General features: G+C 38.2%; 1 protein-coding gene across 4 annotated transcripts in view; it reads left to right on the forward strand.

The window, feature by feature from the left end:
* The window catches only part of CCP110 (centriolar coiled-coil protein 110), a 26,814-nt gene continuing 11,952 nt past the window's right edge, over positions 1-14,862 (forward strand). The window contains exons 1-5 of one of the 4 annotated variants that reach the window (XM_035022375.1): positions 1-157; positions 1,979-2,121; positions 4,341-4,496; positions 8,723-8,851; positions 11,799-13,434. In XM_035022375.1, the coding sequence (XP_034878266.1) occupies positions 4,356-4,496; positions 8,723-8,851; positions 11,799-13,434 (1,906 nt within the window). In that variant the 5' untranslated portion in view covers positions 1-157; positions 1,979-2,121; positions 4,341-4,355. Of the gene's footprint in view, positions 362-1,978; positions 2,122-4,340; positions 4,497-8,722; positions 8,852-11,798; positions 13,435-14,862 lie in introns of all 4 variants that reach the window. The other 3 variants (XM_035022376.1, XM_035022377.1, XM_035022374.1) reach the window with 3 other exon arrangements.

Raw genomic sequence — 14,862 nt, forward strand, 5'->3', positions numbered from 1 at the left:
TCCCGCGTTGCCGCCAGAGACCCGTAATATGGCGGGGAGGAGAAGGAGAAGGAGGCGCCGGGCCGAGCTGCGCTCTGTCAGCATAAATTGAGCTGTTTGCTTCCTGACTAGGCCCGGGGCGAGGGGAAAAAAGCGTGACCAGGCCGTGGGAGATCAGGTGTGTGCATAAGGCGGGGGCTAGACAGATCCGCAGATCACGCTGCGAGGCCACCGGGGGCGGCGAAATTGGCTCCCTGAAAGCTGAGGGTGAGCTCTGTACGGAACCCGAACGCAGATGCTGGGCTCCCGGTCTTCGAGCCCAGAGAAAGGCGCCGGGTGTGAGGAGACAGGTGCCCGGGGACCAGCGACACTCGGCGCGGAGGTGATGCTCGGATGCTGGCGCTGCCTGGTGGGCCCTCGGGATGGAGCCTTAGCAGAGGAGCTGGGGGAGGTGGGCGTGGGGCGCCGGGGTTAAGGCAGAGGGTCCCTGGCAAATAACCTCGGGACAGAGCCGGGGAATCACCGCCTGTTGATAAAACTGGACCGTTTTTCTTCTCCCAGGATGCTGGCGAGGGAGTTATCCTCAGGGTGTGCCCTGGCCATTCTGAAAGCCGGTTACCACAACCAAAGGCTCTAGCTAGGAATGCTGTTTGTTCCGCCTTTGAGACTCAGGGGAATAAGCTTGAGGCTAATAAAGCAAATTCTCTTGATTGCCCCTGATGCTGCGAGGTGATTCCCATTCTGCTTCTATCTGGTTGTAATCCCAGTTCCCTACCCCCAATTTAGGCAAGTGGAAGGCGCCTAGAGATTGATGAGGAGGGGTCTGGAAACAACGAAATGAGGAGGATGTCCCCCTTTCCATGTTTTAAAATTACATTTGAATCCAAGCACTGTCGCTGCCCTCCAGGAATTCATAATCTCGTGATAAAAATCATAATCATCATCCTCTTAATAATAAAGGCAGTCCCCATTTATTGATGCTTTCTGCATGTCCTGCATTATGCTAATTGCCATACATGTATTAGTTCATTGAGTTCTTGAGACAGATACTCTGATTATCCATGCATTACGTATGAGGAAATTGAGGCATAGAGATGGTAAATAAATTGCCAAGAACACACAGCTAGTATGTGCCTGGATAAGGAACCTTCCCTTTATTGAGTATACAAAAAGATTATGTCTTTGGGAGCACTTAGGGATAAACAACCAGCTAGGATTTGAAATCAAGGCAAGATCTGTTATATATTACTTTTACCATTCCCTTTAGTGATATTTCTGGTAGGACACTGGTGAGGAGTAGGTAGCAGAAGGATGAATCTATGGGGTTTGCAGAGGCTCATTTGGTGAAGGGTCATGGTATAAATGGAGAACACTAGGCATGTCTGAACTTGATACAGCTGACAAATTATTAATTCAAGTGGACCAGTAATCCAGTAATGCCTGATGGTAAAATATGGGTCAGTAGATTTGTGGTTGGGGTGGCACTGTAGTCAAGGCTCCATTCAAAAAAACCTCTGCTGACAGATAATTGTGGTGTGAGAAACGAAGTGCCCTCCTGCTTAGTCATATAGGATACGATGCTCTTTTTTTTTTTTTTTTTAGAGAGGGAGAGACAGAGACAGAGAAAGGGGGAAGGGCAGTGGAGAGGGAGAGAGAGAGCCCCAAGCAGGCTCCACACCCAGTGCAGAGCCTGGGGAGGTGCTGGATCTCACAACCACCCTGAGATCATGACTTGAGCCAAAATCAAGAGTCCAGTGCTTAACCAACTGAGCCACACAGGTGCCCAATTATGCTCATTTTTTAAATGATTGCCTTTGCAGTTTAGAGGTACCAGTTTCTTCAGAGAATAGGGTCATCCATGAAACTACCATTCTCTAAATTCCATTCTTCCTTGCTAGCTTCTTTGCTATATAGTCCACTCTCTTTTTTCCTCCTGGTTTCTCCTGGTTTATTGTTTGAGCTGATTACCCTAATTCATTTATTCAATACTTTTATCAAGTGCCTTCTGTGTGCTGACGCTGTTCTGTGTAATGGGGATTCAGTGGTGAGCAAGACTGCAAAGGTACCTGTGCTTATGGAGCTTACGTTTTGGTGGAGGAAGACAGACAAAACCCAAGGAAATAAAGATAATTTCAGATAGTGGTAAGTGCTGCGAAAATTGGGAAACAGCGGGGCAATGTGATGTGATAGTGACTGATGTAGGGTTAATGTAGATGGGATCATCAGGGATGGCCTGAGGAGGGGGACATCCAAGTTGAGACTGAAGGATAGGAAGAATTCAGTCATGCTCTAGGATCATTTGGTCATTTCCGTAATCAACCATATTAGCACTTGTATATGGGTATTTAATGCACTATTATATGCCATAGTTATGCTGTGATAATAATCTATTACTGTACATCTGTAATATGCATGACATACAGGTCTTTTGAAGAGATGTGAATTTAACTTTCCAAAGCAATGAAGCATATCTATATGATGTTGTTGGAAAAAAAATAAAACTTGCCATAAGAATATTTTATTTATTCCTTACATTTCCCAGACCTTTAAAATAGAATTTCATGCCTTGCTTGGGTATCCGTAGAAAGTATATTTCTTTCATTGTATGAGTAACCTATTTACGTTCCTGTAATGCTGGGTGCAGGGGTTGTGTTAAAAAATATTTTTGAGTATTTTAGTAGAAATGGGATCATTTGAATTTCTCTTACATTTTAGCTTCTGCATATTTTGGTTGTTAAGACAGCATAACGGGGGTTGAAATCCAGACTGGAAAATAAGGCCTTCCTATGACTGTCATGTAGGAAGGTGTTGTGGTTTGTTTGTTTGTTTACTTTTGCTTGTTTTATGAATATAAATTTGCAAAACAATCTCATTTACACTCCAGAGATCCATTTCTTTGAAATTAAACTCACACTTTGCATAAATCAAATATAGAAATAATTAGAATTAATGGGATGGTAGGAAGAAGTGTTGTTGATAAGAAGACTACCAATTGGTCAAAATTAGCAATATCTTATTTTTTTCGTAATCAAATCATAAGAAGCTTTTTCTTCATTTCTAGTTGTGCTCTAATTTGTCCCTGACCCTTTAATGTACTGAACTTTTAAGTGCCTTGAGGCTTAAGACAGTATCCTACTCCATCTTATTTCATCTCTGCCTATCCCCCATCATTAGTTGAATTTTTCTGCCCCCCCTTCTTTGTTAATTAACTGCTTGAAAATGAACACTTAAGGGAACATTATTGTATTAGTTTTTCTGTTTTCACAGTTCATAACCTTGCTGTTGATGAGTCTGATGATGTCTCTCTTTTTACTTTCCCTTGCTTGTTTAAAGGAAACAAAGCCAGACATAATGCTATGGAAACAGGCAATCAAATATTTAACAGTGGCTAAATGAACGAACGTGCTGGCTAATCCTTCCTGATTACCTTGAATTTTTATAGCCACCATCACAATTTTCCAGAAATTGTGAAATTACTGGGCTGATTGTTTTAAGTAGTTTGGTGATGGTTCCAATTTTTGACAATGAAATAGAATTATGAGAGCCAGTAGATATTCTGTTTCCGCCTCTGGCTGATTTGGCTTGGGACCAGGGAGTTAAAGTATATTTTTGAGATATGAAAATAATAGACTTTGAACTCCATGATAACAAAATAATTTTTAAAAGTAAATATCCTCTTTTATGTAAATAGCCTTTTTATCTTTTTTTTTTTTTTTTTGCTAAAAAAGCATTTCCACTTTTGTATGATTTAGTTTTTCTTGTGTAGATAAGTCCTGCTAAGGAAAATACAATATTCTATTTTATAATCTAAAGTTAGTAAAGTGGTATAGAACTTTTTTTCCTTTAAGAATTTTTCACCAGTGGGTTCTTAGTACTTTTTTAAACAAGTCATATTTAAAGATTGGTTTATATACATATGTTTAGACATATTTACTATATGAAGCAAGGCTTAACTGAGTAGGATCTTGAGGTGCTTACCTATACTTAAGAATTAGCTGTTCATTAGGGGCGCCTGGGTGGCTCAGTCGTTAAGCGTCTGCCTTTAGCTCAGGTCATGATTCCAGGTCCTGGGATCGAGCCCCACATCGGGCTCCCTGCTCTGCGGGAGGCCTGCTTCTCCCTCTCCCACTCCCACTGCTTTTATTCCCTCTCTCACTGTGTCTCTCTCTGTCAAATAAATAAATAAAACCTTAAAAAAAAAAGAATTAGCTGTTTATCAGTAAAAAAAAAAAAAAAATTATGGGAAAGCCAATTTTAGGAATTGTGAATTCTAGAAATATTTCAGTGCTCAATAAAATTTGCCAAATAATTAAGATCTGTTTTTTTCACCATATTAAAAATGACATTTTTCTCTCTTATAGTGTAACTGTGGGAAGATGGAGGAGTATGAGAAGTTCTGTGAGAATAGTCTTGCCAGAATCCAAGAGGCATCACTATCCACAGAGAGCTTTCTACCTGTCCAGTCTGAAAGCATCTCACTTATTCGCTTCCATGGAGTGGCTGTGCTTTCTCCGCTGGTAAACATTCTTTGATTTTTATTTATTTAAAAAAAATTTTTTTTTAAAGATTTTATTTATTTGTCAGAGACACAGTGAGAGAGGGAACACAAACAGGGGGAGTGGGAGAGGGAGAAGCAGGCTTCCTGCCGAGCAGGGAGCCCGATGCGGGGCTCGATCCCAGGACCCTGGGATCATGACCTGAGCCAAAGGCAGATGCTTAACGACTGAGCCACCCAGGCACCCCAAACATTCTTTGATTTTTAAATAATCTTTTTTTCTATAGTGAATCACTAAAGTAGTTTACAGAAAAAAGAAGGCTTATAAACATTGAAAAAATGCCTCTTATTCATAATTAACGAAATACGAATGAGTTAGCATTTTTTTTAATCTACTTGATTGGCAAAGATCCAATAAGACCTAGTGTTCCTTAGGTTGTGAGGAAAAGGAGCTTGTACTGCATTTTTGCTGAGAGGAGCACTTGACTTTATTTTTTGGAGACTATTTTGGTAGTGTTTATCAGAATTTTAAAGTACATATAACTTTAACTTAGCAATTCCATTTTTGGGAATGTCTTAGACTTATACTCATCTGTGTGCCAGAGGAAGTACATACAGGTTATGCAGTAGCATTGTTTAAAATAGCAAAAGATTAACAAACAACTTAAATGTCCATCAGTGGTAAACTAATTTAACAGACCGTGGTCCATTTTATAGGATCTCATTCATGCCATTAAAACGAGTACAATACACCTAAATGTGCAGGCATGGAATGTTCTGCACAGTCTATTGTAAATCACTGCACACATCATGCTGTCAGGAGCAGGGTAGAATAGTGGTTAAAAGCCTGATTCTGGAGCCTTCTGGTTTTGGTTTAAATCATTACTTTTGGGGCACCTGGGTGGCTTCGTCGATTAAGGGTCTGCCTTTGGCTCAGGTCCCGATCTTAGGGTCCTGGGATAGAGTCCTGCGTCGGGTTCTGTGCTCAGCGGGGAGCCTGCTTCTCCCTCTCCCTGCCCTTGCTCATGCTTTCTCTCGCTATCTCTCTCTCTCTCAAATAAATAAAATCTTTAAAAAATAAATCATTACTCTGCTACTTACCTGCTGTGCGAACATACAGGTCCATTTATTTATTAAATGAGGATAAAAATAGTATCTACTTCACAGGTTTTGTTTTTTTTTTAAGATTTGTTTATTTGACAGAGACAACGCGAGAGAAGGAACATAGGGGTAGTGGGAGAGGGAGAAGCAGGCTTTCCGCTGAGCGGGGAGCCCGATGCGGGGCTTGATCCCAGGACCCTGGGATCATGACCTGAGCAGAAGGCAGACGCTTAACGACTGAGCCACCCAGGTGCCCCTACTTCACAGGGTTGTTTTGAGGATTAAATGATCGAATACATGTAAAATGCTTAGAACACTACTTGGATCATAGGAGGTACTCATATATATGTATGTTAACTATTTGGATTTTTATATAAGAATATTTCTTTCTCTGAGGAAGGATAAAGGAGTACAGGATGAGAAGGAAGACACTCTTTTCATTATAGACTCTTTCATACGATTTGATGTTTTTAAAATGTGACTTTATTTCAAATCAGAAAATTAATATAATTGAAAGGAACAGTAAAAAAATGTATAACGAGTTTAAAGATCAATATTTTCTGCCAACTTTTTGTAATGAAATTTTCAAACATACAGAAAAATAGGGTAGTACCTTGGCCACCCATATATGTACCATCTAGATTCAACAATTTTGAACATTTTTGTCGTCTTTGCTTTATCGTGTTTATAATTTTATATATATATGTGTGTGTGTATACGTACATACATACTGTTTTTGTTTTATTGCTGAGCCGTTTGAAAATTGTGGATACATAATACTTCTCCCTTAAATATTTTGATATACATATTCTAAAAATAAGGATATCCTCCCACATAAAACCCATTATCACACTTTAAGAAAATTAGGAATAATTTTAATAACATCTAATATTTGGTTCATATTTAGATTTCTGCATTTGTGCTCAAAATGTGTATTATAACTATTTTTTTTCTAATCTGGATCCAGTCAGGTTCACAAATAGCATTAGCTTGTTATGTTTTCAAAATCTGTTTTGATCTAGAACAGCTCTTCTACCTCTCAAAAAATTTTTTTTAAAAGATTTTATTTTTAAGTAATCTCTACGCCCAACATGGGGCTTGAACTTACAACCCCGAGACTGACTCAGCCAGCCAGGCGTCCCCCCATTTTTTTTTTTTGTAATGATAGTGAATTTATATTTTTCTTTTCTTTTTCTTTAAAGATTTTATTTATGTATTTGACAGAGAGAGAGACAGCGAGAGCAGAAACACAAGCAGGAGGAGTGGGAGGGGGAGAAGCAGGCTCCCTGTCGAGCAGGGAGCCTGATATGGGGCTCGATCCCAGAACCCTGGGATCATGACCTGAGCCGAAGGCAGACACCTAACAACTGAGCTACAGGCGCCCTGATAGTGAAAAAAAAATTTTTTTTTAATATCTCTTTTTTTTTTTTTTTTTAAGATTTTATTTACTTGACAGAGAGAGAGAGACAGTGAGAGAGGGAACACAGGCAGGGGGGAGTGGGAGAGGGTGAAGCAGGCTTCCCGAGGAGCAGGGAGCCTGATGCGGGGCTCGATCCCAGGACCCTGGGATCATGACCTGAGCCGAAGGCAGTCGCCCAACCGACTGAGCCACCCAGGCGCCCCGCCCCGATAGTGAATTTTTAAGGAGACCAGACCAGTTATCTTACAGAAAATGCCTTATTTTGGATTTGTCTAATTGTTTCTCGGTGGTGATATTTTACTTATCCTTTAGTCCCTGTAGTTCATATAAACTGGAAATTAAGTCTAAAAGTTTGATTAGAAAAAAAGTACAAGTTTGATCAAAGTCAGGTTAAACATTTCCAACAGGAATTCTTTGGAGCTGATGTCCTGTGCTCCATATGAAGTTAAGTTAGAAGTTACGTAATCTGTTTGTCCCTCTATTCGTGATATTTAGTTGGAACACTCGCTTTTACAAGTGGTGACTGCCACATAACTCTTCAAAGTATACATTTTCCCCTTTTTGATTAGCAAGTTAATTGTGGAATGATTCTTTGGTACCATGCAAATAAAAATTTTAAAACAGGGCCACCTGGGTGGCTCCGTCGGTTAAGCGTCTGCCTGCGGCTCAGGTCATGATCCCAGGGTCCTGGGATCGAGCCCTACGTCAGGCTCTCTGCTCAGCGGGGAGCCTGCTTCTCCCTCTCCCTCTGCCTGGCGCTCCCCCTGCTTGTGCTCTCGTTCTCTCTCTGACAAATAAATAAATAAAATCTTTAAAAACAATTTTATCAGCTCCTTGATAACATATTGCTTGTTAGTTTAATATGGACCAAAATATCTGAGCCTTGTTGTTTAGGGTCTATGACTCCATCAATTACTGATTTATAAGCAAAATCTGATGCTTATGGACCTTAATCCATGATTTTATGTTGTATGTGATAGATGAGTAGTGTAATTTTGGAATAATTTTTTATGATATGTTTTGTCTTTACATTAGTCTAAAATAAGTCTTGACTCCTTAATGCAGTGACTAAGCCTCTTAGAACTTAATAATTAAGATTTAAATTCACTAAAAAGATGTAATGCTTAGAAACTTCAATTTTTTAGGTAAGTTATATTTTTAATAGAAAGTACAATGAACTGGGACCAAATGTGTTCTGATTTTGTAGGCAAATAAAACATTATCTCTTTCTTTTATCATTAAGCCTTTAGACAGTTTCTTGAAATAGCAATGAGGTAAAATGTACACTGATTAGAAGATTAGAAATTGAAGAATCTGACCTTGTGGAGTAAGATACTGCCAAATGAAAAGCTCAGCGGTGGCCAAAAGGACTTATTTTACCTCTCATTTTAGAGCATTTGATAATTGAACAGGTTTTTTCTTTTTAACTTTTTTATTCGGTTGAGAATAATTTACATGCAGTAGAATGCACAGCTCTTAAGTTCTAAAAGTCCATGAGTTTTGATATATGGCATACACTTGTATAACTCATACCCATACGGATATTACAGATACCCACAGAAAGATCTCCCGTGCCCCATCCCACTCATTACCCCCACCCACTGTTCAGATTTCTTTCCCTGTAGTTTTACCTTTTGCATGTTTTAATCATTCTGATTCAAAGCTTCCTGACTTTAACATGTTTTTATATTTATGAGAAATAATTACATATTTCTGATGTTTTGCAGCTTAACATTGAGAAAAGAAAGGAAATGCAACAAGAAAAGCAGAAAGCACTTGATATAGAAACAAGAAAGCATGTTAATAGGAAGAAAGCTTTATTGACTCGTGTCCAGGAACTTCTTGAAAATGTTCAGGTGTGTAATGTATGCTTTTTAAAATTATGATTAAGAAATCATGAGGTACGCATTAATGATAATTTCTCAGAAATATGTTTGCACTTACTAGTTAGTTACCAATATATTTTACTGTTATGTTTGAGAATCTTCATGGTTTGTGATATTCCATTTCAGTTACTCCAAAGAACATTCAGTTGCTTGTTAGTAATGTTCCCAGTACTTGAATCAGAGGGTACTTAGACAATGGAGCCCTTCCCTGAATATAATTGCTTATTGTCTGTGTCTTATGACTCTAAAAACATGGAATTCTCAGTGACAGAATGAGAGAATTGACCATTGTAGTTTACCTCTGAACTAATCAGACTATTGAGTCAATGACCTTATTCTCATTCTCTGCTAAAGTAAATAACTGCCCCCAATTTTTTTTTGGTAAAATTCTCTTAAGTACACAAATGCAATTTAGATTATGTAAGTAGAATTGTCTAGATGCATCTTAGACCTAAACTAACCATATGGTCTAGGAAAAAAAAAACCACATATATAACATACATAACATATTGCTTGTTAGTTTAATCATTCTGATTCAAAGCTAGATGACACATGTACAATGAACCTTAGGCTGTTTCCCACTAACTGCTACCTTCATTTTTCTGTGTGTAGTAGATTAAAAAAAAAAAAAATATATATATATATATACACAATATGTAGCACAATAAGTGTAGGTTTTTTTTTTTTAAAGATTTTATTTATTTATTTGAGAGAGAGAGAATGAGAGAAACAGAGAGCACATGAGAGGGGGGAGGGTCAGAGGGAGAAGCAGACTCCCTGCCGAGCAGGGAGCCCGATGCGGGACTCGATCCAGGGACTCCAGGATCATGACCTGAGCCGAAGGCAGTTGCTTAACCAACTGAGCCATCCAGGCGCCCCAGGTTTTTTTTTATTTACTAGATGTTTCCTGTTATTGAAACAAAAATGGCATATCATTGTTGGTCCAGTGAGGGATTATATCAAATATACTACTAATGAGATTGTTGAGTCTTAAAACTTCCAACATTTAATAGAGCATGTACAGTGTTAAACTAGAGGGTAATGAATTAATTATGCAGATAGAGAAATTTTGTATCGTACAAATAGATGTCTCCAGGCTCTTTTACCTGTAAAACCTATCATTCTATGATACATTTTTGTTGTTGTTGTTATTTAAATTCTCTAACCAGGGGCGCCTGGGTGGCTCAGTTGTTAAGCATCTGCCTTCGGCTCAGGTCATGATCCCTGGGTCCTGGGATCGAGCCCCGCATCAGGCTCCCTGCTCGGCGGGAGCCTGCTTCTCCCTCTCTCGCTCCCCCTGCTTGTGTTCCCTCTCTCGCTGTGTCTCTCTCTGTCAAATAAATAAAATCGTAAAAAAAAATAAAAAATAAATAAATTCTCTAACCAAAGGCTCATTTTAGTAGTGTACAAAAAAACATAGCTGTAGCTGCTGTATATATAAGTGTGAAATGCGAGATATTTTAAGGAGACAATTTATTTTACTTAAGGCTATGAACATGTTCATGGATTTGGTGAATATGTTTCCCTTTTGTTTTATTTTGTCTTGAGGTTGTGACTAAGTATACTTTGTTGTGGTGTTTATTGCATAGTACCTGGAAACCATTATATGTCTTGGGATTTGTAAGGTAAAACAGGAGTGCCATATGGTCTAGGAAAAAAAAACACATACATAACAACCTAAAAATCTTTTAATATTCAGGATTCTGGCGTCTGTATTGATATGATAATATGATAATTTCTGTCAGTGTAATATATGCTTGTATAATCTTTAAAAACCATCCTACATCACTTTTTATTCTTTTGCAAAGTCAAATTATTTAGACAGAAAAATGCAATTTTATTTTTTCTGTTGGCTCTCTTGTGTGTTATTTGTTCTCATCTTATTTTATAAATTTTTTACTTATTTTGCTTGTTCTAAACGGGTTGCTATTTAAAATGACTGTCACTTAATCAAATTGAAATTTGCTTTGATGAATTAGATTTTAAGTTGAAAGTTTTCTTCTTTTTTTTTAAAGATTTTATTTATTTGACAGAGAGACAATGAGAGAGGGAACACAAGCAGGGGAAATGGGAGAAGGAGAAGCAGGCCTCCCGCTGAGCAGGAGCCCAATGCAGGGCTCGATGCAGGGCTTGATCCCAGGACCCCGGGATCATGACCCGAGCCGAAGGCAGACACTTAACGACTGAGCCACCCAGGCGCCCCAGAAAGTTTTTTTATTTCTGAGTAACTTAAGCTACATGGTTGAACTATCACTTAATACAAATTTGCCTCATCATATAGAAGGATTTTAATTGAAATCTGGTGTAAGCTTATGGGAGGCAGGAGTCTTGTTACTGAATTATTTTTGCTTAATATCCTAGGCAAGTTAGCCTTCGTTAAAGAAGGAGTCATTCATGTAAGAAATTTAATTACTTGCTATTTATCTCATATATTGGTATCCTTAGCTTTCGTAGGAGAACCAGTTGGTGACTTTAATAATATATATAATATAGAAGAGAGTTAAAATCCATCTATTCCAAAAAAAAAAATCCATCTATTCCAAGATTAAATTGTGCATGGATATGTGAATATATGTGTGTGTGTATACCCGTTCATATATGTACATATTTGTATCAGATTAGATAATTTCCTTTTCTTCTTATACTCTTTTAATAAATAGGCCAGGATGACCAATAGATGTTTTAATTTTTTTTAATTATTTTATTTTATTTAAAAATTTTTTAATCAGTAGATATGTTTAATAGTAATTTGAGCTCCATGTGATACAGGATACACCAGAAAAAGGTTATCTTAGTTTTTGTTTGTGTTTTCAAATATTAGAATATTTGAATTTTCTATTTCAATTTTAGAAAATAATGAAATCAAAGGCTTTTCTTTGCAGTGAGGAAATATTAATTTTTAAATTTTCTTTTCCAGGTTAGAAAAGCACCTAATGCCAGTGATTTTGATCCATGGGAGACTGAAACAGTTTACTATGATTCAGAAGTCAGAAACTTGAATGTCCCTGCTACATTTCCAAATATCTTGCCAAGCCCTACTGAACACTCTACTTTAGGAAAGTTTGAAAAGATAACTGGAATTTTGCCATTGAATCATGAGGACCAATTTAAATCTGATGGGATAGATTTAGCTAATTCTCTGAAGCACTATGGTAGTTCAGATATTGTTACCCCTGTGGAAAATGAAGCTTCTGCAAAGACCCCCTCAGCAATCCCTCAGGAGAGTCTTCTCTCCGATGGTCACTTCCCAACCAGTGAAGAACAGGACCTGACACTTTTGGAGGAAGTTACTCCGGATCCCTACATAATGAGTCTTCAGAACCTGATGAAAAAGTCAAAGGAATATATAGAAAGAGAACAATATAGACGCAGCCTGAGAAGTAGTGCAAAGAGGCGTGTTCACGAGAGTCATTCAGATAAAGAAAACGAGGCTGTTAAAGTGCCTGACTATGGAAAGGAGAAGGCGCAGTTGACTAGCAGACTCTGTGCTTCAGTGATTCCTGACAAACCAAGCCTTAATAAATCAAATGTTCTTCTCCAAGGTGCTTCCACTCAAGCAAGCAGCATGAATGCGTCTGTTTTAGGTAGCTTTTCTAAAGTGGACATACCTGTACGAACTGGCCATCGCACTGTTGTAGACCCTGATTCTGATTTTAAAGTCATTCCCACTTTTGTTCCCGAAAGTAACGTTATCAAAAGTCTTACTGGTTCATATGCCAAATTACCTAGTCCAGAGCCAAGCCTGAGTCCTCAAATGCATCGAAGGCATTCTAGGCCATCATCAGCATGTCATATACTTATAAATAACCCAATAAATGCCTGTGAGTTAAGTCCTAAAGGAAAAGAGCAGGCGGTAGACTTAGTTGTTCAAGATACTGATGAAAAAACAAATGTACCTGAAACTGTGCCAAAGTTACCAGTTGATTTAGCAGGAGTTTGTCCAAGCGAGGTTTATGTCAGCAAAAATACATCTGAAGCCATACAGGAAGCGGTTTTAGGTAAATCAAATCAGGTATGCCAGTCTTCAGGAAATCAGTTAGAAAACAAGGTCATTCATGAACTTGCTGTCATGGAAGGTCAGTTAACATCTGATGGGAGAGGACCACCCAAAATGGACGGTATGTGTACTGCAATGCCAAGATCGCATGAGCCATATGCCACTAGTCAGTGTGTAGTGAGTCAGAACTTCGGAACTGTGAGCGCACTCAAGTCAGCCAATGTGTTAGAGAAAAATGCCTGCAATTTACAAATGGAACTGAATAAGTCTTACGATGTAAAAAACCCATCTCCTTTACTGATGCAAAACCAGAATACCAGACAGCAGATGGACACCCCTACAGTGTCCTGTGGAAATGAACCATTTTTGGATAACAGTTTTGAGAAAGTTAAACGGAGACTTGATTTAGATATTGATAGTTTGCAGAAAGAAAACTGCCCTTTTGTCTTAGCAACTGGAATAGCTGAACAGGAAAGGCAGCATTTGCCAGAAAAAAGATACCCCAAGGGATCTGTCTACATCAACAAGAGTAACATGTTAGACAGTAGTTCCAAAGGTAAGGAAACTGAATTGTTTGATGCCTGCCAAGCAGATGGCAGCTTTATTGAATACTTTTAATTGACATTTTGAAAAACAATAATTGTCTTCATCTGTTCACCAGGGTTCTTCATTTCATTTCTCTTATCAGATAACCTAAAATTAGCTATAGTTTATTGCCATTTGATAGGCTTTCTTAAAGCCTTCTCTTATTTAAAATATGAATCTTTCACAATTCACTTTGTGTCACAGAGAATATTGTTAATGACTGGAAGAAAAAGTTCTTGCAGGAAACATCGCTCATAGTTTTAATCTAGTGTATTAATATGTTATCTTCCTTTTGGATGGACAGTGGTTTCTAGTATCTTCATCAGTCTGTTGTTCCATTTGTAATGAGATATTCATGTAGTTGGTCCTTCAGTGAACCTTTTAACATCAAATTATTAGAGAAATAAGGCTCTGTAAGTAGTGTTTTAAGAATGACATCTTTATTGGATAAAAATTATTTCAAATTTCTTTCATATCTAGTGTCCTATTAACAGCAACTTGTTAAAACATGTCTTTCTTCTTCTAACTCCTTACTTTGTTGTCAGGGTTCATAATTCTTCATTACTAATATGGAAGAAATGAGTCAAGTCAATGAAGTTCTTGGACATAAACATTTCAGCTCTAATGTGATCTGTATCTTCCTGAAAAAAAACTTCACATTCTATAAAATTGCACGCTAGAAATAACAGGGTTGATAGGAAAAATAGGGTTGGGACAGACCGTTGAAAATCTGTGTAACTTAATAAGAATTGTAATAAAAACATCAGTGGCTCTCTGGGGAGCCGGTATGGATAATCTGGATGGACAGGGCAGCGTTGCTGGAGGCCGTCTCTGTGAATACCAGAGGTCCACAAAGCTAACCAGGGGGCAGTCCTGGCAGAGCTTTAATAGGAGCAGGGCCAGCGCGAGTGAGGTGACGCCAGTCACGGAGGCAGCCAGCTTGCTCTCAGAGGAGCTCCTGGACAGCGCTCATTTATGAAATTCTTAAGATAGAGCTGAATGGACTCTTGCTGTTGGTTGAGTGGTTGAGCTGAGGAGCTTTGTCCTTTTTTGCTGAAAGTTGTAAGTCTACTCCTGCTCCTCCAGCTCCCCTTTACCTATGAAAAATTGCAGATGAACAAATGCAAATTGTTGTAGCTGAATAAAATGTATTTAGCAACAAACGGGAATACCATAGCAGATAGGTAATATAATATGCTTATCTTCAGTGAAAATCATTGACTGTATATTTGGAAAGAATGATTCTTTGAATTCAGCCAAATTGTGATGGGTTCATGAATAGGTACTACATCTGTGTAATACTTAGTATTTCAACATCTCAGAGTATCTTACTACTTTCTGTTCAGTAAGTTGCATAGTCATAATGATTGAATACATTTTTTAGTTAGTAATTTAAATA

Source organism: Mirounga leonina, unplaced genomic scaffold (genome assembly GCF_011800145.1).
Source record: "Mirounga leonina isolate KUSES-001 unplaced genomic scaffold, KU_Mleo_1.0 Mir_175, whole genome shotgun sequence".
Classification (NCBI taxonomy): domain Eukaryota; kingdom Metazoa; phylum Chordata; class Mammalia; order Carnivora; family Phocidae; genus Mirounga; species Mirounga leonina.